Raw genomic sequence first — 21,223 nt, 5'->3', positions numbered from 1 at the left:
TGGATCATTTTTTACCTAAATAAACTGATCCAAGACATCCATAACATTTCTCCTGGATCTTATTACCTGGAAGTAATATTGCAAATTGCTCAAAGGCTATGTAAACCCTTTATAACATCGAGATTAAAAAGCATTAATTTTTCATGCATACATTTGTAAGCTGCTGATGAACAACAGCACTGATCCGCCACCGTGTTGGTTCAGGACTGACACATTGTTGGTTCAGGACTGACATCCATATGAAAGGACACTATAGACATTGTACATAATTCAGCACCTGAACACACCTACAGCACAGAAGCTCTAGCATACTCCAGAACTCATCTTCTCTCTTGACTACAATCACCAGAAGTATTGGCACCATTATAAGCTTGAAGGAATGTAGTGAAGGACTGTCTCCACAATAGAATCAGGCCTGGTAAAGCCACAGTTGCCACTACAACATAAACCATCATCCATCTTCCTCCAGTGGAGCTACAGCAGCAGAATAATGGAGTTGCCTAATGTGAAGGGGATGGTGAAAGAAATAATATACTGTAACTGAATAATTAAGAATTAATTATTTAAAATTCTTATTTGAATCAAAGAATGAACCATTTAAGATGTAACCTACTTTATCTCTTTCTATACCAACAAGAAGAAACAAATAATTTATGTCAACTGTAAGGGAACGCCCTATTATGAAAGGCATCTGATGCTATGTTCTTATTCTAGTAAATATGTAAGATGTCTTCAGATTCTTGGATTTTTTTTTTTTTAATAAAAGCCCGCTCTGACACATCTATAGGGCTGCTTTGGTTTCCTCATACACAATCTGGAATGAGATACATATTGGCATAAGTTTGATGTTCAATGCTTATTATGCCTACCAGAAAACCGTAAGTCAAGTGTTGCAATACTTCATAATTAAAGAAATTCAGTAAACCTCCTGCCAATATGTAGGTTCTGGGGAAAGAGGTAAAAGCCAGGTAAAGTGAGGAGGTGGGCTAATAAGCTAGACTTTCAATACAGGTGTCATTACTGCTCATTTCAGTCATTAAAAAGATGTTTGATGCAATATTTAAAGGTACTGAGGGCCTAATTCTACTACCCTTACTCACTTTGAACTAGATTCTGATGCCCTTACCTACACTAACATTTTCCTCCTCCTCCCCCTGCGGGCCATGAGTCAATTAATTAATTAACAGTCCCACTGATTTCAGTGGGACTACTTGCAGAGTGAGGCACTATGCAATATAAGAAAGGGTAACAGAATCAGGCCCAGAATAATTGTTCAAACAAGCATTAACAGACAGTTAGATTAAACTGCCCTCTGAAAAACAAAATTTATTTGCTCTGGTAACATGGCTGGAATGAGAAGTTCTCAACACTTCATGCCTTGCTCACCAAGAACAGTAATGAATGAATGGAACACACATAGGTCAAACACATTCATTAAAAATAGATACAGGCCAGACTAGATAAGAAGATTTACATTTACTTGGCTAGGTAGATTTTGTTTGTGAAACCTAAAATGAGAGCAGTTTAGAATCTGCATAAGACCTACATGGTCGCATATACACCTGACCCAGCAAAGTAAATTTTTGCTCTGACAGAGGGAGAGCAACACCACACTATTAACAAACACCACAACTAGGGATGTGAAATTTACCACAGATTACTTTGTAAATCACTCTGCCTGGAGTCTGAAAGGCACCTTAGCTCAATGCAGTTTGTCCTTTCCAAGAATAAGTCAGATCCTTCAACAACTGATTGTAATTACAGTGTCAAAGCCTAGGACCCATGCAACCCTCTGCTCCCCCTCCTGCCAGAGTAGTGCCTTACGGCAGCAGCATTTGACCCCAAGCAGCTGTCAGGACATCAGGGAAGAAGGACATTGGAGGGCAGAGGGCGGGCTACACGAGTGGTAGGGCACTGCCAGCAGCGGCGGCCTCCAGGGGGAAGCGAAGTTTACTACTCACACAGTGAAGTGATACACGAAGCACTTCCAGCCGGTGGGTCTCTCTAGGAAGTTATAGACCCTGCCTTGGATGTTGGTCCTGCTCAGCAGCGGTCTGCGGATGCTGTAGATGGAGACCCGAGGGTCCAAGTTGATGTGTGGCCGGGGGCAGTCCGTGTTCACCACCACCATCTCTCTCTTGTACTGCGGCTCGCCCCGATCCGGATCCGCCGGCTGGCTGGAGCCCTGCTGCATCTGCTCCTGGGCGGGGGGCATAGGGGCATAGTGGGCATTGGGGCTGTTTTCAGCCAGCTCCAGGGCGGAGGGCTTCTTGCTGGGAGTCATGCTCCCTTTCCGGGACCCAGGCAGCCGTCCCAAGCTCCAGCGTCTCTTCTCAGGCTTGGGGGAGGAGGTCATGGCCGGAGGGGCGTGGGGGGAAGGAGGAGGAGGAGGAGTGTGCGCGATGAAGGAGGGAAAGGGGCAGCCACTGCAGGGGCGAGAGGGCAGGGATGCAGCCCCGGCGCTGCCCCGGGGAAGGAAGGCGGGAGGGACAGCCAGCCACCGCTGGGGAGTCTCTCTCACACCCTCCCTTCCCCGCTCCCGGAGCGCTCCTAGCCCGGCCCACCCCGGGGGACGGCCCCCGCCGGGAAAGGTACGAGGTCTCCGCCTCCCACCCAGGGGAGGCTCCGAGCCCGGGTGACCGCGGGAGCTGCCTCGCCCCCGGGCATTCCCCGGGCATTCCCCGGGCAGTTGGCACGAACTACTCGCTCGCTCGGGGGAGGGTGCCCGGCCCCCCGCTTGGAGCCGGAGTGTAAAGCAGAAAGCCCGCCATGGGCACTGCCCGCTCCAAGGGCCGGGGCAGGTCAGGCAATGCCGCACCGCTCGCAGCATTGCCCGCCTGCCTGCCGGTGGCAGCGGAGATGGGGCCTGGGTGCTGCCTTGGGGTTGCACCAGGTGATGGGGACCTGATTGTCTGTGTGGGGCCGATGAGCCATACACCAACCCTGGTAAGGGAAAGGAAAGAGCCACTCTGTTGGCTAAAAGAACAGGAGTAGTATGGCACCTTAGAGACTAACACATTTATTTGAGCATAAGCTTTCATGGGCTACAGCCCACTTCATTGGATGCATAGAATGAAACATATAGTAAGGAGATATATATACACATATAGAGAACATGAAAAGGTAAGATTTGCCCTACCAACTCTAAGAGGCTAATTAATTAAGATGAGCAAATATCAGCAGGAGGGGAAAAAAACTTTTGTAGTGATAATCAAGATGACCCATTTCAGGCAGTTTGACAAGAAGGTGTGAGGATACTTAACATGGGGAAACAGAGTCAATGTGTGTAATGGCTCAGCCATTCCCAGTCTTGATTCAAGCCTAAATTGATGGTATCTAGTTTGCATATTAATTCAAGTTCAGCAGTTTCTTGTTGAAGTCTGTTTTTGAAGCTTTTCTGTTGCAAGATTACCACCTTTAAGTCTGTTACTGAGTGACGAGAGAGGTTGAAGTGTTCTCCTACTGGTTATTGAATGTTATGATTCCTGATGTTAGATTTGTGTCCATTTATTCTTTTGCATAGAGACTGTCTGGTTTGGCCAATGTACATGGCAGAGGGGCATTGCTGGCACATGATGGCATATATCACATTGGTAGATGTGCAGGTGGACAAGCCCCTGATGGCGTGGCTGATGTGATTAGGTCCTATGATGATGTCACTTGAATAGATATGTGGACAGAGTTGGTTGGATTTAAAAAAAACAAAAACAAAAGAGGACAGCATCATAGCTCACTGGCCAGCCACCAGGGGAGAAAGCAGCTGTATCCTTTCAAGCTTACAATAACTTTTTTCAAGGTGAATGTAAGAGCAGGTGAGGGACTATACCTCAGAAGGGGCTTTCTGAGGAATGGTCCCTTTGCAGAGCTGTGTTCATATGTTGGTGATGCTGGTGCAGGGCTGTGTCTACAGCCACAATGTCCTCTACTAGATTTCTAGGTGTAAATAATAATTTGTGTCTTAGACTTTGGTGCTAAACTGTTCTTTTTATTGTTATCTCACCTCCCCGCCCCACACACTCCATTTGTCCATTTCCTCCACTGGTTGGATCCTATCTGACATGCAGATCATGAGTAGGACTTATTAGAAATTCTCCCCCAGAAGGTTATTCCATTGGAAAATGCTGACTGGTCAAAATCAAAATGGTTTGTGGGGACAGGGTTCCGGCCCGTTTGCCCACTTGGCTCCCAACTTTTTGGCAGCCCAACCCGGCAGGCTGATGGAGAGCTGAGACTGTGGAAGCTCTGGGAACACCAGCCCCCAAGTTCCCAAGCTGTCAGCTCTTCCGCACGCCAGGCTCCCAAGAGATCCCAGGGGGTGCAGGGTCAGTGGCTGCAAGGCAGCCCACCATTCAGACTGTCCCAGAGACAGGCCCATTCGCTTTCCCACAGTAATTAAAAAATTTTGATTTTCATTCTAAAGCAGAATCAAATCATATTTTGAAATATTGAAATCCTCTGTGAAATGGAATTATCTTTCTCCCCACAGCTCTAATTGTGAGGTTACTGGTGCAGGGACTCAAGTATCAGAGGGGTAGCCGTGTTAGTCTGAATCTGTAAAAAGCAACAGAGGGTCCTGTGGCACCTTTAAGACTAACAGAAGTATTGGGAGCATAACTTGCATCTGAAGAAGTGAGGTTCTTACCCACGAAAGCTTATGCTCCCAATACTTCTGTTAGTCTTAAAGGTGCCACAGGACCCTCTGTTGCTTGGTGCAAGGATTGTCTTCCTTGTTATTTCTCTGTAACAGCGCCTTTCACAATGGGGCCCTAGTTTTTCATTGTGGTTTCTAGATGCTACCATGATATAAATAAATGATGAATAGGTGGTTGAACTAGAGAGCAATAAGTTTTACCCTTTAGCTCTCGGACCATAGTTGACCCTCTCTTCACCACCTTTAAAATATGTTTGCTTTTGTGGAGGCCCCCTGCTATATGTGTTTGGCCATTACTGTTATGTTATGTGAGGGCTTGGCCCAGTTTTTCTGTTTACTATTTTAAGCAATGACTTACTTTACTATGACAAATTGTTTCACGCCACAGTTACAAGAGCCTATGCTGCAGCAATTAGCTAACAATTTCTATTCCCAGACCTAAAGGGGAGATTATCTTTGGTCTGGAGAGCTGTTTTTTTCCTTCTAGGCCAGAATAGAGTAGAACTAGCTGTGCTGAGTTCATGGGAGATACTTGTGCTTAAACAAAAAAATGTTGTGGTAAGATAAGGGGCTATATAAAGTTAAACAAAAACAGCCTTACTCATTGCAGCTCCATTCAAACCACAGAGAGCTACGCAGGGGGATTGGGCCAAATCCTCAGGAAGTATAATGAGCATGATTTTATTATTTGGCCTATTGTCTATTACATGAAGAAAAGCAAAATATTGATCTTACAAACAATAAAGACTAAATACATCCGTTTGAAAAATAAGATGGCAGTGATTGTTTTTTATGAAAAAAAATAAAACATGATTAGCAAGTCACCTTAGCAAAACAGCATGCCAGAAGAAGGGAGATCTGCCTTTCACCTAATCTAGAGACAGCCAGATTGTGACTAATTGGCACTGACCCATGTTGGGAGTGGTATGAAGTCACTGTCTGTCACTTTCTGTGCCATGTAGGGACATCCACATGCTACACTGTGGTGTAACATACCACCCTTTCTGTGCCCTGCCAGCTCCACTGACCAGTACATTGGTGTTGGAGGTCATGGCTGTGCCTCCTCACTGTCCCCTTTGTGGTACCTTCACAGTTGCCAACTTTCACGGGGTAAAAAAAGCACGCTGATGTTCACAATAAACCAAAAATAAAGCTAATCCCATTTCAAAACAAGGCCAAAACAAGCCAATCCCTAAGAACCCCAATACTCTAGGTGACTAGATCCAGACTGCGTCCAGAAAGGACTGGGTAGGCCTGCTGTGCACCCCTAACTCTCTCTCCCCTCCTTGCCCCTGCTTGCCAGGAGCCAATCAGAAAAAAAAAAGAAGCAGCAACAAGCTGCAAGCCAAACAAGCAAAAAGCTACAAGCCAAAAACTAGCCAACAAGCAACTCACAAGCCAATTCAGCCGAAAACAAGCCCAATTCCTGCATTTTTTTCACGGGTTTGGAATGTCTGGGTACCTTGTGCCCTGGGTTTGCTAGGAGAAAATAGACCTTGTGCTCCCCCAAGTGCACAGACTGTAATTGTGCCCAGTCCTTGTGGATAGGATGTAAGGGGGAAGAGAATGCCTCTCCAGACCCTGTGCACCTGTACAATGGCCATGAAAAATCTGTCCCTTATTATAACCGATTGTATGACTTAATAATAAGGTTTTTGTATCTAATCTAGTCAAAATGATAGTTTGGTTTTTCGATTAGCCAATGGAAGTGCTGATAATGCAAAGAGGAAAGTTTTGGATTTCAGTAGAAATGGAATGATGCCTTCTCTCTGGCCTCCAGTAACAACTTCCTGGGCTCAGAATTGGCAGGGATTTTAGTAACGTTTGATTGTGATGTGTTTGGCAGCCAGCAAGACCATCCTTGTGACTCTTTGGGCAAGATTGCAAAGGTCCCCCGCCTTTATTTACGTGAGATGAGCAATTACCCATATGAGTAGGGTACTCACAAACTAACTTTTTGTATATTGCCAATCTCTTTTGTTATGGGGTTACTTAAGCCCAGAGTGAAAAATGAAAAAATTCAATTACTACCCTCCATTGGTTGAGGCCTACCACTTTGGGGTTCTAGTCCTTGACTAGGGCTTCTAGGCCCTATGATGAGAATATTAATAAAGTTTTGATATGGAAAAGTTAATCTATTTGTTTTTTAAATAAAATATGACATTTCTATAAAAGCAAGGCATACAGTAACCTATCCCTGGAGACACAGATAAGAAGATTGAAAAAATCAAGAAAAATAAGGGACAACAAAGATGCCTGAAAGGTAAACTTTAAATTTGATTAAGATGCTCTTTGAAACCTGAGTAATTGTTTTAAGGATACTGTGACATGGTTTTATATTTTCTTAATTAAAACATGAGATGATGACAAAAGAGATGGTAGGAATTCTGAGACAGGTTTTAGACTTGGAGAGAGAGGAAACTCACATAAAATTACTTCCAGCATAAAAAACAAGACAGAAGATGTAGTCATCCTGTTAAGGAAGTAAAAGAAGAAAATTAAAGGTTAAAAAAATAAGAGGAATATATTTATACTTAAGTATCTCTAAACAAATACAGGAAGGTGAACAAATAAGAATTAAAAGTGATACTAAATGATGGAGAGTATGACATAGTGGCATAACTGAAAACTAGTGGGATGATTCTCTCAAATGAAATGTCAAAACTGAGTTCTTAGCACCTGAATCCAGGGAATAATTACTTTAATTATAAGGCAGAAGAGTCATTAAGTACCTGGTATTTTATGTACAGCATGCAACATCTTCAAATATAAACAATTACATAATATGTATGCACCAATTCCAGTTTCTCTTCATTACAAGTTATTCTTGTCTCTCTATTAATTTATATATACACTTTTGTATTTTGTTTCTATTTTACAAAAGAAAAAAATAATTTAAAACAGAAGAAAACAAAAACTCCGAGGAGCACTGCATAGATAAAAGAACTAGGAATAGAAAGAAGAGGGGGAAGAGTGTCAAAAATGTGTACCAAGTCAGGCAGCAATGCTTTGATACCGAAGGCAGTAGTGAAATGCTTTGGATAAGGAGGATACGGGGAATTAAAAATTAAGGAGGAACTGTAATACAGTCAACATTGTCACTGCTGCTCAGTAGTAATTTCAATTTACAATCTATGAAGGACATAGTAAATATTTAAGAATCAGAAAGGAAAGGTTAATAAGATATGATATTGTTAACTTATTACAACAAGGTACCATGTTATACATTTGCATCTGGAGCAAGATGGTACATTTGAAATTGGATTTTAGGCACTGGCCTAATTCTGCTCCCATTAAAGTCTATGGCAAAATTCCCAGCCCATTGACGTTGATAGGAGTAGAGTGAGTCCATCATTCAGCACTCTTAAAAAAAAAATAAAAATCACACACTGAGTCTATGGTAGATCATGAATTTTTGTCCCACCTTGGCGCTGTTTTTATATTCATCACCCATGTATATAGTTGGATGTGAGATGTATTTTTAAGGTCTTAGCTTTTGAGTTGTATATATTATACTTATTATACAGCATAAAAATGCAGAGTCACATCTTTCACCATTACTGAACATTTATAAGGCAGAGTTGGTGCAGTGAGTTTCAGAATAGGGACACACTTTCTTTGTGTAGTTAGTTCCCTGTATCTAACCTAAGAGTTGTGCAGTTTGAAAGCGTATGGTTGCTGTGTGTGTCTTGAAAACCAAAACACTTACACTGGCAATTATAGACTTCCGTGTCAGATAGTTTTTCAACATAACTAAGTTTGACTTTGATATCTGCATTCTAACTGTTGCTGCTAAGGGTTTTTTCCGTTTTCTTCTCTCTCTCTCTCTTTTTTTGGTGCTACTTCCTGTTTAATGAAAACTTCTGTGCAGCTGTGGAGATGGGGGTGGGGAGAGAAGTTTTTGATGTAAACAAAACTTTCCATGGAGAAACAGCAACATATGTTTTAACAACAACAACAACTCCTTGCTTAAAATCAGTGCTAGTGCCTACCTGAATTCCACTCACTGTAGAGTCCCCAGGTTAATCATTCTGTAAGAAGTCAATTTAAAAAGCCAACCAAAGAAATAGGTAACTGTGACTCAATAAGCAACTGAGCAGTATTGTCCTTAGTGAACTATGGTTCACCATGGAGAAATACAGAATGTTTCAGATACTTTCATACATTAACATATGCACAGTTTTGCAAACTCACAATATTCACTGTTTTTCTCAGTGCCCCAACTCCTGGAGGCATGTAATTACATGAGAATCTCAGTTTTCACTTAAAAAAGAAAAAAAAAGTTTCAGTATCATGATTTTTGAGGAGTTGACTCGTTTTTAAATGCTTAGGGTGGGCAAAAGTGTATACAGGCTACTGCTTGGAGTTTTCAGTGCACATGTGAATGAATTAGACACCGTTTTAAATTGTTAATAAGTCAAAATCTGCCCTCATACCACACTACTAGAATCAAAAGCTGAGATTTTTAAAGCTACCAAGTATATTGGGTCACTCAAATCCCATTAAAACTAATGAGGACTGAGTGTCCAGATCCCCTAGGTGATTTAGAATTTGTCCCAGTCTTCACTGTATTTTAAACTGTGCAGCACCTGAGGATCTCAGCAGTGGGGTGCATCGTAAATACAATTATTACAATAAATTTTCTTTTAATTATTCTGTATCAGGGTGAACTATTTTAACTAAGGCCTAGAAAGTTTTACCAGCATAGCTATGGCGGTTAGGAATGGGGGGAGGTGGGGGAAATCACAGCCCTAACTAACAGCTCTGCCAGCAAAACCCCAGTGTAGACGCCGTTATATTGCCAACAACAAAAAAAATCCCTTTGCTGACATAGATCTTTCCGTTCAGGGAGCTAATTTAACCTACAAACAGAAAGTGGAAAAAAAAGAAGCTTTTGCTGATATAAGCTGTGTTTCCGAAGGAGGGAAGGGGGGTGTGGATGTTGCTGGTATAGCTCTACCAGCAAACCTTTTAAGTGCAGAGAAGGCCTAAATTTGATAATGAAGAGGAGTTGAGGTATTAGGTTTCTTTTTCTTCTTCCCTTTTTTTTTTTTTTTTTTTTTTTGGTCATAGTTTAGCACAGAGGCCCTGCTTTTACTTGGTATTCAGCAAACAGCTGGTGTAGCTCAGACTCATAGACTTTAATGTCAGAAGGGACCACCATGATCATCTCCTACACATCATGATCCCCTCCTACACACTGCAGGCCTGCATCATCGCCACTCCGGAGATGACAAAGAAAGCCTCAATTTATACTAGTTGAATTTACTCTGGTTTCAATCAGGGATAACTGCTACCTGTGCATACTATGGCTTCCTTTGTCTAGCCATGAAATTTGTACCAGTGCAGCTACACTCATTGCTAGCCTCTGATGGCTGAATCGGAGCTAAGCCTAAATATAGACAAGGCCTTATACGTTTCTCTCCTATATATTGCTGTTATTGCACTTATCAATTTAAGAACAGACCTCATTGGTATGTATTCTGTTCCATTCGAGAACCCAATAACTTACTTTACTGTTCTTGAAATATTAGGATTTGGGCTCCCTGCTATTGTTTCAAAATTTTAGGCTATGGTCCTGCAGAAACTTATGCATATGCTTTACTTTTAGTTTGGAAAAGAGAAGACTGAGAGGGGACATAATAGCAGTTTTCAGGTATCTAAAAGGGTGTCATAAGGAGGAAGGAGAAAACTTGTTCACCTTAGCCTCTAAGGATAGAACAAGAAGCAATGGGCCTAAATTGCAGCAGGGGAGATTTAGATTGGACATTAGGAAAAAGTTCCTAACTGTCAGGGTGGTTAAACACTGAAATAAATTGCCTAGGGAGGTTGTGGAATCTCCATCTCTGGAGATATTTAAGAGTAGGTTAGATAAATGTCTATCAGGGATGGTCTAGACAGTATTTGGTCCTGCCCTGGGGGCAGGGGACTGGACTCTATGACCTCTCGAGGTCCTTTCCAGTCCTAGAATCTATGAACGTCATTCCACTGACTTCTCATTGAAGTCAATGGAATGACTTGCATGCTTACATGTGTGCTTAACTTTAAGTATTTGCTGGACTGGGACCTTATTTTGTTACACATGCTTGAGGAAGCAGGTTAAGGAAATTCCTGCTTCTTTCTGCCTTGTCTACTCACCGGGTATTTGCTCTGATTTCAGTCATTGCTGGCCAGCTATTGCTGTAGCTGTACCAATGCAAACTCCAAGTTTAGACAGGGAAACCAGTATTAACTGTCATTTACATCAGTGTAGTTTACCCCAATATCAAGTGTTTGGCTCCATTGGTGCAAAATAGTGGCTTTGTCCATGTACACTAAAGTTTTGTTTTAGCATAGTTACACAGGTGGCTGGAATCTCAGGGCAAACCTCAGTTCACTTTTTACCTTTTAGTCAGTTCATTGTAATCAGACTTTCTTGTTCTATTCTAAGTGACAGCAGCATCACACTACTAGTATCTTACTCATATTATTGTCAGGGAAAGAATGACTCACATTACAGCAGTCATTATAGCATGGATGTTATGACTAGCAACCCCAGTTACAGACACAAGGTAGCTACTTGACCTGAAACATATTCATGTGCACTCAATACATAACAACACAAGTGTGTGCTATCAGTTCCTTTTTAATAGCCCTCCTTGGCCTAATCTACACTGTTACTGTTTTACTAACTCCTCCCACCAGTCCAGCTCCACTGGTATGAGCGCTAGTGGAGACAAGGCACCACCAGTTACCAGAATTTTAACCACTGCATCATCTAGAACTGCTCTCAGTAGAATCAGCGATAGATAGCAACACTGGGAAATATTAGGGTAAAATAGCCACTTGCTTTCTAGGTCTGTTCTTGGAAATGAAAATTCACTTGTACAAATGTTAATGGAAAATCCACACAGAAGGCTGTGAATACCATCCAGGTGACTTTCTGAGTTATATTCAACAAAGGACTGCAAATGGTTTCTACACTGTTTGCCCAGTACTAGTTGCTGTTATCAGTGTGACTGAGAGCTTCTATTTAATTTTAAAAAAGATCATAAGCCCTAGATATTTGCCTATTTAAGAGGAGGAGCTTGTTTTATCCAAGAGCCCTGCTCAGAGGGTACATCTGTGTAGGAATAAGGGAGCTGGAAATGCCTGTAGTAGAAGAGCACCTCCTATGTTGCATCAGGTTTTGTTAATTTTTTTTTCTTTGTGATTAAAGCAAGGGCTGGTGGGGCAAAAGGTGAATAGTTAAGTATTATAAAATCCGGCCTAAGCTCTAAGGGAGACACTCAGCCTTGACTAGGCAAGAGGAAACCATTCTCTGAGCTAGGCGCTCTATTTGTGTCTCAAGCCTGTTTTGGCAAATGCCAGCCTGTTCCCCCCCTGCCCTTTGGTTTGGTTTGTTTATTTAACTATCCAGCAATTTTCACAATGGCTCCTCTGAAAATATTTCCAGAAGAGGAACCAGAAACCTCAACAGGACCTGCAACACACTTGTGTTCTTCATTAATGCACTTCGGCCAGATTCTAGTCTCAGCTGCATAGGATTCAGCCAGTATCTTGATGTTGCATACAGTGCCATGTGTATAAAGAACGAGGAGTCCTTGTGGCGCCTTAGAGACTAACAAATTTATTTTTAGCCCACAAAAGCTTATGCTCAAATAAATTTGTTAGTCTCTAAGGTGCCACAAGGACTCCTCGTTCTTTTTGCTGATACAGACTAACACGGCTACCACTCTGAAACCAGTGCCATGTGTGACACTATATGCATGTATGTGTAAATGCAGAGGCATCTGAGATTAGCATCTGACTTCATTCTTTAAAGAGAGGTCATATCGTTACATCATCTAATTGCATCACACATTTGTCAAAACTCTCTTCTTTATATAGGTCACATTCTCTCTCTCTCCTCCACACTGTAATCAGCGTGTCTGACTGAGCTCCAAAGAAATTAGCTGCTCTTTCCAAACATCGGAATTCCACAAACATCTTAACTTCTGCACTTGGATATTGGATAGTGGCAGCATCTGTGGCTGCCAGAAGGATATTACAATATTTCTGGAAACAGGTTTGCTCTTGCTGGCTGAAGCCAATTCAGAAATTGCTTTGGCACAAAGGTGCACCAACAATAGAGAGGTTGCTTAAGTCCCTCGCCTGATGACTTCCAATAGGTCTTCCTGAAACCACAGCTCTAGGAATTCTTTCTGCCTCAAACCTTCCGATTCAATAACATACATGCAAATTATGATATTATATAAGTAAGTTGTTATGTTGCATGCGAGTCTTACTGTCCTATACTAATACTGTGTGTACCTTAGTTTCCCGGTGTACTGCACCAATACTTAGGTGGTGGGAACTGGGTGTGTGAGACCCTCAGGGCAAGTGAGACTGCCCAGCTATTTGCACCTACGTAACCTGAGACCAAGGAGGGGGGTGCGACCAGGTGACACCTTTGTCCCGGGAAGCGAGACAAAGAGAAGGAGGAGGGGCATGAAGGGGGGTGTCGGAGGTCAGGTGGCTGGAGGTTGGCAGTCTGCGTGGGGGGACTGGAAGAGGGTGAATCTAGGGCATCTGGCCCAGGATTCTCAAGATGGACTTGGCTGAAAGTCACTGATGTCTGCAATAGCAAGCTCTGTTCTACGCTGTGGTCCTGTCGACGAATAGACCTTCTGTTTCATGCTGGCTGAGAGTCATGTCTGACTGTGGAGTTGGGGTGCAGGGCCCTCTGGCTTCCCCAGGAGCCCCCCTGTGCAAACTTGCTGTGGGAAGCACACAGTGTGAAAAGGGGATGCTGAATGCTCTGAGGTCAGACCCAGAAAGGTTGAAGCTGTGTAAACTTCTTGCCCTGGAGACATTATGCTCAGAGAGAGGAGGCATGCTCCCCCAGAGTCCTGACTGTCTTTGTATGGAGTAGTTCCAGAGCATCACTCGGTGACTCTGTGACAACAGGTGTCAGTGGTGGGATCAAACTGCACCCCGTGGACAGACATCCTGCAGTAAGTGACTGGGGAGCAGTAAAACAAAGGGGGATTAGTGAGAGACAGGCGTGCTGGAGGCTCCGAGAGGTGCGGTTCCAGGAGGCGGAGGAGCCTACGGCTTAACCCCCAAGTGAGAGTGGACCCCCAAGAAGGGCTGTCGCACTGAAGGGGTTCCTCCCAGGGATCATGGGGAGCTGAGAGAGCACAGGCCTGTGAGTCTGTGACCCCTTGGGAACAGCATGGAGATGACCTATAACCATCTCCTTAAGAAGGACATTGTAGAGCTGTGCAGAGAGAGATTTACCAAGGCACAGCTGATTGCTCGGTTGGAAGAGAATGATCGCTATGAGCCAATTCCTGACCAACCTGGGGCTGCGAGAGAGGCTGGGAACAGCCAGGCAGCCCCAGGGGTCATCCCAGCCACCAACCCAACCAGGGATGTGGGAGGGGATGAAAGAAGCCAGGCAGTCCCAGGATCCACCTACCCGACCAGCAGGGGATCTTCCCAACTGAGTTCCCCATTGGTGGAGCTGAGATGGTTGGAGTTGAAAGTGGAATTGAAACTGAAAGAGCTGGAGGATTGTGAGAAGGAACAGCAGGAACGGGAGGACCATGAGAAACAGAGGCAGCATGAACTGGCGATGGCGGAGCTGAGAAGCAAAGAGACCCCTACCATGGTGAGTGGGGGTGGGCCGCAGGGAACTCCAAAGTGCTGCTTCAGTTTAAGGAAGGGGATGATATAGATGCCTTCCTCACTGCCTTTGAGAAGGCCTGCAATGTGCACCAGATTGACCCTCTAGACAGGCTTTGGCATCTCACCCCCTTACTGGGTCCCAAAGCCATAGAGATGTTCAGCCAGATGGATGAGGTGGAAGCAGGGGACTATGAACTGTTCAAACAAGCCCTGCTGTGCAAGTTTGAGCAGACCCCTGAGGTATACAGGAAAAGGTTCTGGAGTGTGCGGAAGACCCAGGGGATGACCTATCTGGAACTGGTCACTCTGATGGCGGAATACAACCGCAAGTGGGTGAATGGGACCAGGGCCCAGACCAAGGAGGATGTGATTGAACTGATGGGGCTGGAGCAACTATATGAATTCTGTCCCCTTGACCTGAGGATGTGGCTGGTGGACAAGAGGCCGAAGGACCTGCGCCACTCAGGGCTGCTGGCTGACAAGTTTGTAGACAGCAGGTCGGGATATGGAATGGAATCCCAGGGGGACAGGCCCACATCAGTACTGAAGGGGGGTCACACAGGGGCTTCCCTGAAAGGAGTATTGGATAAATCCCTCCCAAGAGGCACAGCCAATATCAGAGCTGACCGACCGGCCCCGGGGACCAACGGGACCGGAGGTGTAATTAGTATGGGCAGAGGGGCCACAGGTGGGCCCAGTGCCAAAAGCTCAGGGACAGGATGAGCAAACCGAGCCCTCAAAAGGTTAACTGGGTTGGAGCCCAGCCGGAGGAGGGGCTGGCAGTTTAGCAATGGCTCAAGAGGGAGGAGTCTCCCAAGCCAGCTCCTCGGGGAGGCTTGATGCTCCGTGTGACGTTGAACTCCATATGTTTTTATGAAAATATGCTAATGAGTGTGAATATAATGTAACTGGAATATGCTTCATGCAAAAGGTCTCTTGTAAGGTATTATTACAAAGCTTATAATCTACTGAGTGTGATCATACTATTTGTATAAATGTATCATTCTTGTATCTAAAACTAGAAATATAAAATATAACTCTAAGGTCCAACTTGAATCAGTGTCACTCAAAGCACTTTACAAATATGAATGAAGTAAGCTTCACAACAGTTCTTTGAGATAGGACAGTATTGTTATCCCCATTATGCAAATGAGAAAAATGAGGCACAGAAAGGGCTTGACTTTTAATAGTTTTCAGCATGCACATTTCTCATAGAGATCTATGAGAGCTGCAAGTGTTCTGCAGTACTGAAAAAAAAATCAGACTTTTTAGGACTTTCTATAGACAAAGTGGTAGAACACAAACTATGAAGAGTCATTGTAACTAATACAACGTTAAACACACATTGTCAGCTGGTTGTAGTTATCCCAAAGGTCCACACACAACCAGATGACATGGAGTTGAACATGAAAGCCCCAGTTCATAGTGAGTGTTAAATCATGCACCTAATACCTAGCTGAAATTGGTGCTTTGGCTGGACCACCGATGTGGCAGTAGGTCTTATCACACATATTGTGGGCACAAGGAAGAAGATTCTTTTCCTCACACTTAAAACTATATGGAACAGAGAAGGAGGTACAATTTTTCCAGTCCCTGTTTTTTTTAAATTGTATTATTGGTCAGAGAGACAATAAAGAGCCTGTTTACTAGACCGGCATGTTAAAAAATGGCCAATCGTGTGGAAAACAATGAGCATCCATTAAAGAGTAAAGTAACTTGATTCCATCTGGTCAAATACAGTATCATTTTTCCATCAGGAAACAAGTTATTAAAGTAGGCCTTTTCTTTCTCTACCAGTGTCAATCATAAAAACTCTAGTAACTGAAGTGGGGAGAAAAAATAAGCAATTGATAATGGTTAGGTGGCCGGTGTGCTCTGACTGCTGCTTATTACATTATGCTGTGGAGTTGTAGCCATGTCAGTCTCAGGATATCAGAGGGACAAGGTGGGTGAGGGAATATCAGAGTACCTTTCCCAGACCTGAAGAAGAGCTCTCTGTGACTCAAAACCTTGTCTCTCTCACCAACAGAAGTTAGTCCAGTAAAAGATATTCTCTCACCAACCTTGTCTCACTTATTACACTAATCATAACAGTCTCATTGTTACCCGTGTGCTCCCCAACCTGTGTGTTTTACCCACCTGTTGCCTCATCTTATATTTAGATGATAAAATCTGTGGAATAGGGATAGTCTCTGAGTGTGTACACAGTAACATACTAAGGCCTTGATCCTGAACTATCACATGCTACTGCAATATAAATAAATAATAAAGTTGAACCAAGGTATTTGGGACCTTTGACTCTCATACTAAAATTTAGTAGTGCATGCTATCACCCCTCATATATATTTATAGCAATAGCAATCTTACATTGTTAGATCATATTTTATCCTGAGAGATCCCAAAGCAATTTTGTAGAATGTATACAGTACACACGGATTGTTTGCCCACTGCTGAAATGCAACCCCCAATTGGGGTGAAATGCAGCAGCTGCTAAGGCCTTGTCTACATGACAAATGCTTTGCTAGTATAGCTGTAGTGGTACAGCTATACCAGCAGAGCCCCCTAGTGTAGATACAGCAAATACCAACAAGGAGTTTTTCTGTTGACATAGCAACACCACTTCTCAAAACAATTTTAGTCATGCTCAAAGAAGCACTCTTCTGCCAGCATAGCTGCACCTACACTGGGGTTTTGTCATCAGAGCTATGTCGCTAGGGTTTTTCATATCCCTGACTGACATAGCTATGCCAACAAAGCTTTGTAGAGTAGACCTGGGCTAACAGTGCACTGTAACACTGCAGACCAATCCAGAACAGAAACTGAAGAAGAATGATAGCTCAATGTGGATGTGCAGAGAGAATTTTAGTCAGGGAGAATGTAGTTACCTGACCACTGGCACAGTATGGACTCAGAGTGGTAGCTACTGAATCACTGACTGTTCTGTTCTGCACACTCTCAAACAATCCAGTTCCCTTGCTGCTGTGAAATAAAAGAAAGTAAACACTGTTGACAGGCCTTTGAATTAGCAAATACAATGGCTCTTCCACTGATCACGAAGACCCTCATCCAAGTCCTCCAAAGTAAAGATAGGGAAGGATGATTTCCCCTTCTTCAGACCATTTAGCAGCCCACTTTCAAACCCAGGGGTGATCAGACCCCATGTCAGCAGATAATACTCAGTGGTCTATTCGGCCTTTGAAAGGTACGTGGCTCTCCAGTTAACTGTAATGGGAATTATGCACAGGTACTGAGAGGGGGCATATACCTCTAACTCTCTTTGCTGTATACCAGCACTACAAAGAGAGACTCTTATAAATCCAGCTTTAACCACAGAAACTGTGGGAAAGCTATACTAAAAACCAAAACAAACAAAACAGGTAAGTCAGAGCTGACCTATAACAATGGCCAGCTCCACCAAGCTGGAATTTCTGGTTAGTTGAAATACAATAAGATTTGATTTTCTATGGTGCCTTTCAGACCGGTATCCTAAAGAACTTTGCCAAGAAATGAGATGTGATATGACAACAGACGTAATACTGGGGTTGAAAACATTCTTTGCATTCATTGTGTATTTGGATTTTTACATAAATTCCGGCTCCTGCCTCCTTTGTGGGGCAAAGAGGTTCAAACACCATGGAAATGACCGTTCTAATTCTTCTTGCATTACACTGGAGAAAATCAAATCTGGGATATCTCCACTGAGTCAGTGGGGTTACACCACTGTAAAACATGTATACATGAGAACAGAATCAGGCCTACCATGTTAGTACTCTGCAGGGAATTGGGCCATGTGAAGCTTTTTGCTGGGGGAACTCCTCAACCCCTTGTGTGGCTCTATGCAGCAATGTGAAGGGGAATTTATGGGTACCCCTGTCACTACCCTGGTCCATTGCCAAACACAATACAGATCTACTGGCCCAGAATGCCGTGGGAGACCTGTTCTGTGGGTGCCGTGTACCTCTCGGATAAGGGGAGGACTCTGCACCTATTACCGATACATTTCTCTCCTGCAAAGCCCTTTCACTCTGGCCTTTGACTCAGTTTGTGAAAGGACCACAGTTTCACCTTCAGAAATGCTCACTTGAAGCTGTCCATGATTTTAAAAGGTGGGGCCGTGAGCAGACCAAAGATATTGGTGCTAGGCCCCAAGATATAACTGTGGGTCTGTGGAAGGTTGCCTTAACCATGTCAAAGAGTTTTTGACCCAAAAAAGGAGACAAGGAGCTTCAATTACAATACTCTGAGTTCCCCAAACCACCTCTACATTCCACAGCTGTATTACAAATTAAAAGTGTAATTGATGCTGCTATTATTTATCTGTACTGTGATAGCACCTACAAAGCCCAGTAAGGCATTCAAGCCCCATTATATGTACAGCTTCTAGCACATTTAACAAGGAGATGGCCTCTGCTGCAAAGAACTTTCAATCATCTCTGTTTCTTTTTGACTGAAGAACACAGACAGATTCTGCTGTCCACTACACTGGTGTGAATCAGGAGTAACTCCGCTGTTACACTGACTGGTGTGAGGTCAGAATCAAGTTGATAGTCTTTCCCCATCTATTCTATGTGTTGAAAGAGAACTGAAAAGGCAGAGAACTCAGAAGTCAAAGCTCTCAAGATGTGTACTGGTAATACTGAAATAACATTCACAGTAATTGGCAGGGCATATAACAACAACAAATTTTGAAATCAATTTTGGCAAGCATATCACAGTATCTATGGTTGCTTTGGTCTCCTAGGCTTGTGAAGAGCTATTAAAATTCAAATGAAATCAAGGGCTATGGTAATTATTCTAGTTAATTAAAAAAAAAAAAAAGGATCCTCACTATCTGGTTAATTGCCTGCACAGAACTCAGCTTGATGGGTAACATGGAGTATTGCCCTCAACACCTCCAAACACTAGGGATGAAATCCTGACCCTATTGGAGATACAATGGAAGTCTTGCCATTAACTTCAATGGATCTTGGATTTCACCCTAGAATTTTATTATATTTAACCACTCACTTCACATTAAAAAACAAAACACCTTTTTAAATAGGCTTTGGAGTTTACTGGGAAATCCAAGCAACATGGAAATTTCATTTCCTGCCTGAAGCAGCAAAAACATGGAGCCAATTAATTCTGATTTTCCTGCTATTTCAGAGCTCATTATAAACTAAAGAAAACATGTTTTGTTTGAACTATGCAGTTCTTTTTTTGAATGTCTAAAATTTAAAAATTGCCATTGTCAATACAGTTGCATATTATATTCCTAGGGGTCCCTCTAGTGGCTAAGGCATCAGGCTAATTTAGTATAGCCAAGTAGACCATAGAGTGGGCTGCAGGTGGGTTTATTATCTTCTGTCTCATTGCGTTTTCACACAGAGAGAAGGTGCTGAGGTTTTTCTCAGAGTAGGACATGAACGAATAAATTCTTAGCACTTAGTTTCCTGTCGCCCGAATGAGTCAAAAGAGTAGGCAAAAATCTCAGAATCACTTCTCTATAGTGGGGGTCTAGAGTCATCTTTTGTTAAAAGTTGGTAACAATATTTTCTAACATAATTTGAACCTTCTGATTTCGAAAATAGTTGTTACCAAGCTGAATTTTGATGTTTAGATCCTCAAACTTGCAAACAAATATGGCCACCAAAATTCACCAGAAATGTTTAATATACCAACAGCGTGTGTGTGAATTTGTCAGCATCAAACTGTTTGGCATAATTCCTTTTCAGTCTATTAAGAACAGAAAATGAGAACACATCATTGTTTTACCACCTATTGCACCCTAATATTCAACTTCTTATGGCATTTAGTCATCTATGCATCAAAATATTAGAAATAAGTTATCATAACACCTAGCTTTCTCCTTTTCTTGTATACTTAGTATTTGTTTTATGGTACATAATGCTTTGTAATTAGAATAGAAATAACACAGAAGTAATGGGGATACAAAAAGAGAGCACAACAGTAGTTAGATGAGACAGGGATTTAGGACACTTATATTGGTTAGAGTTGTAGCTAAACCATGGAACTGGTAGTAAGTCTCAAGAGAGCCACACCAGCTTCCTACAATCTCTGCATTATTTGTCCAGAATCAAGTAAAGAAGTTGTGAGTAAAGCAGGTGAACAAGGATTGCTCAGAGTAAAGGAGGCAATGGTCATCGGAAAAAAACGTCAAGATGTCAAATACAGAGAAGCCATTGACAGAATTGGGCCTTCTTTCATTCAGTACTGACAGTATCAGTTGTGTGGCACAGAAATTGCTATGCCCAATACACTAACAAAGGCAAAATGCATAGGTAAACATCTGTAACTGATGTCTCATGTGTGGCAAGCTGTAGTGATCCCAATAAAGACACCAGTGTCCATAACGCAAGACAGTACAGTACTGTGAAAACTATAGACTGGAGATGATACATGTTTTGTGAAGAAGTGCATCCTAAACAGAGACTCATCTCTATACCTACAGTCAACATGAGTTAACCGTTAATGAAGGCAACTGTATTGGACCACAAAATGAGTGCTTGTGTATCTGGAGTAAATAACCTCATAGCTGCTGAAGACAAGTATCACCTGATTTGTTACATCCTATTTATGAGGTCTGTGGTGGAAAAAAAAAGAGTGAGAGCAACAAAAATTACTGACAGCAATGCTTTGGCTTCAAAATGAGCTTCAGCAAGCAGCAAATCAAGGCCATGTTTTGGAGCTATCTGATGTTTGGCATCATTACTGCAATCTTGCAAAGGAAACTGGCATTGCAATTCCACACTCCGGCATCAGTCAAAGATCATCATTCAAGGAAAAACTCCAAACTCATATTAGGGATTTAGTTCATTTCATTTCATTGCCGGATGGGTCTCCTGCGGAGAGATAAACACTCTTAGTTCTAGCCAAGTATAAATATGTACCTATCTCACAAATAACAGATTCTCGCCAAGA

The 21,223-nt window shown here is 42.8% G+C and overlaps 2 protein-coding genes across 12 annotated transcripts in view; one reads left to right on the top strand and one right to left on the bottom strand.

The window, feature by feature from the left end:
• Positions 1-2,562, bottom strand: part of KCNQ1 (potassium voltage-gated channel subfamily Q member 1) — a 553,010-nt gene extending 550,448 nt beyond the window's left edge. The window contains exon 1 of one of the 7 annotated variants that reach the window (XM_005306858.4): positions 1,962-2,562. In XM_005306858.4, the coding sequence (XP_005306915.2) occupies positions 1,962-2,356 (395 nt within the window). In that variant the 5' untranslated portion in view covers positions 2,357-2,562. The remainder of the gene's footprint in view (positions 1-1,961) is intronic. The other 6 variants (XM_065594691.1, XM_005306857.5, XM_065594689.1 and 3 more) reach the window with 6 other exon arrangements.
• Positions 2,563-2,592: 30 nt separating this feature from the next.
• The window catches only part of TRPM5 (transient receptor potential cation channel subfamily M member 5), a 101,812-nt gene continuing 83,181 nt past the window's right edge, over positions 2,593-21,223 (top strand). For 3 of the 5 annotated variants that reach the window (XM_042840716.2, XM_005306862.3, XM_065594685.1), the window contains exon 1: positions 2,649-6,914. The gene's annotated coding sequence lies outside the window, so the exon portion shown is untranslated. Of the gene's footprint in view, positions 6,915-21,223 lie in introns of all 5 variants that reach the window. The other 2 variants (XM_065594684.1, XM_065594687.1) reach the window with 2 other exon arrangements.

The sequence above is a fragment of the Chrysemys picta genome, chromosome 4 (assembly GCF_011386835.1).
Source record: "Chrysemys picta bellii isolate R12L10 chromosome 4, ASM1138683v2, whole genome shotgun sequence".
NCBI classification, from domain to species: domain Eukaryota; kingdom Metazoa; phylum Chordata; order Testudines; family Emydidae; genus Chrysemys; species Chrysemys picta.
This window is presented reverse-complemented; position numbering and strand designations above follow the sequence as displayed.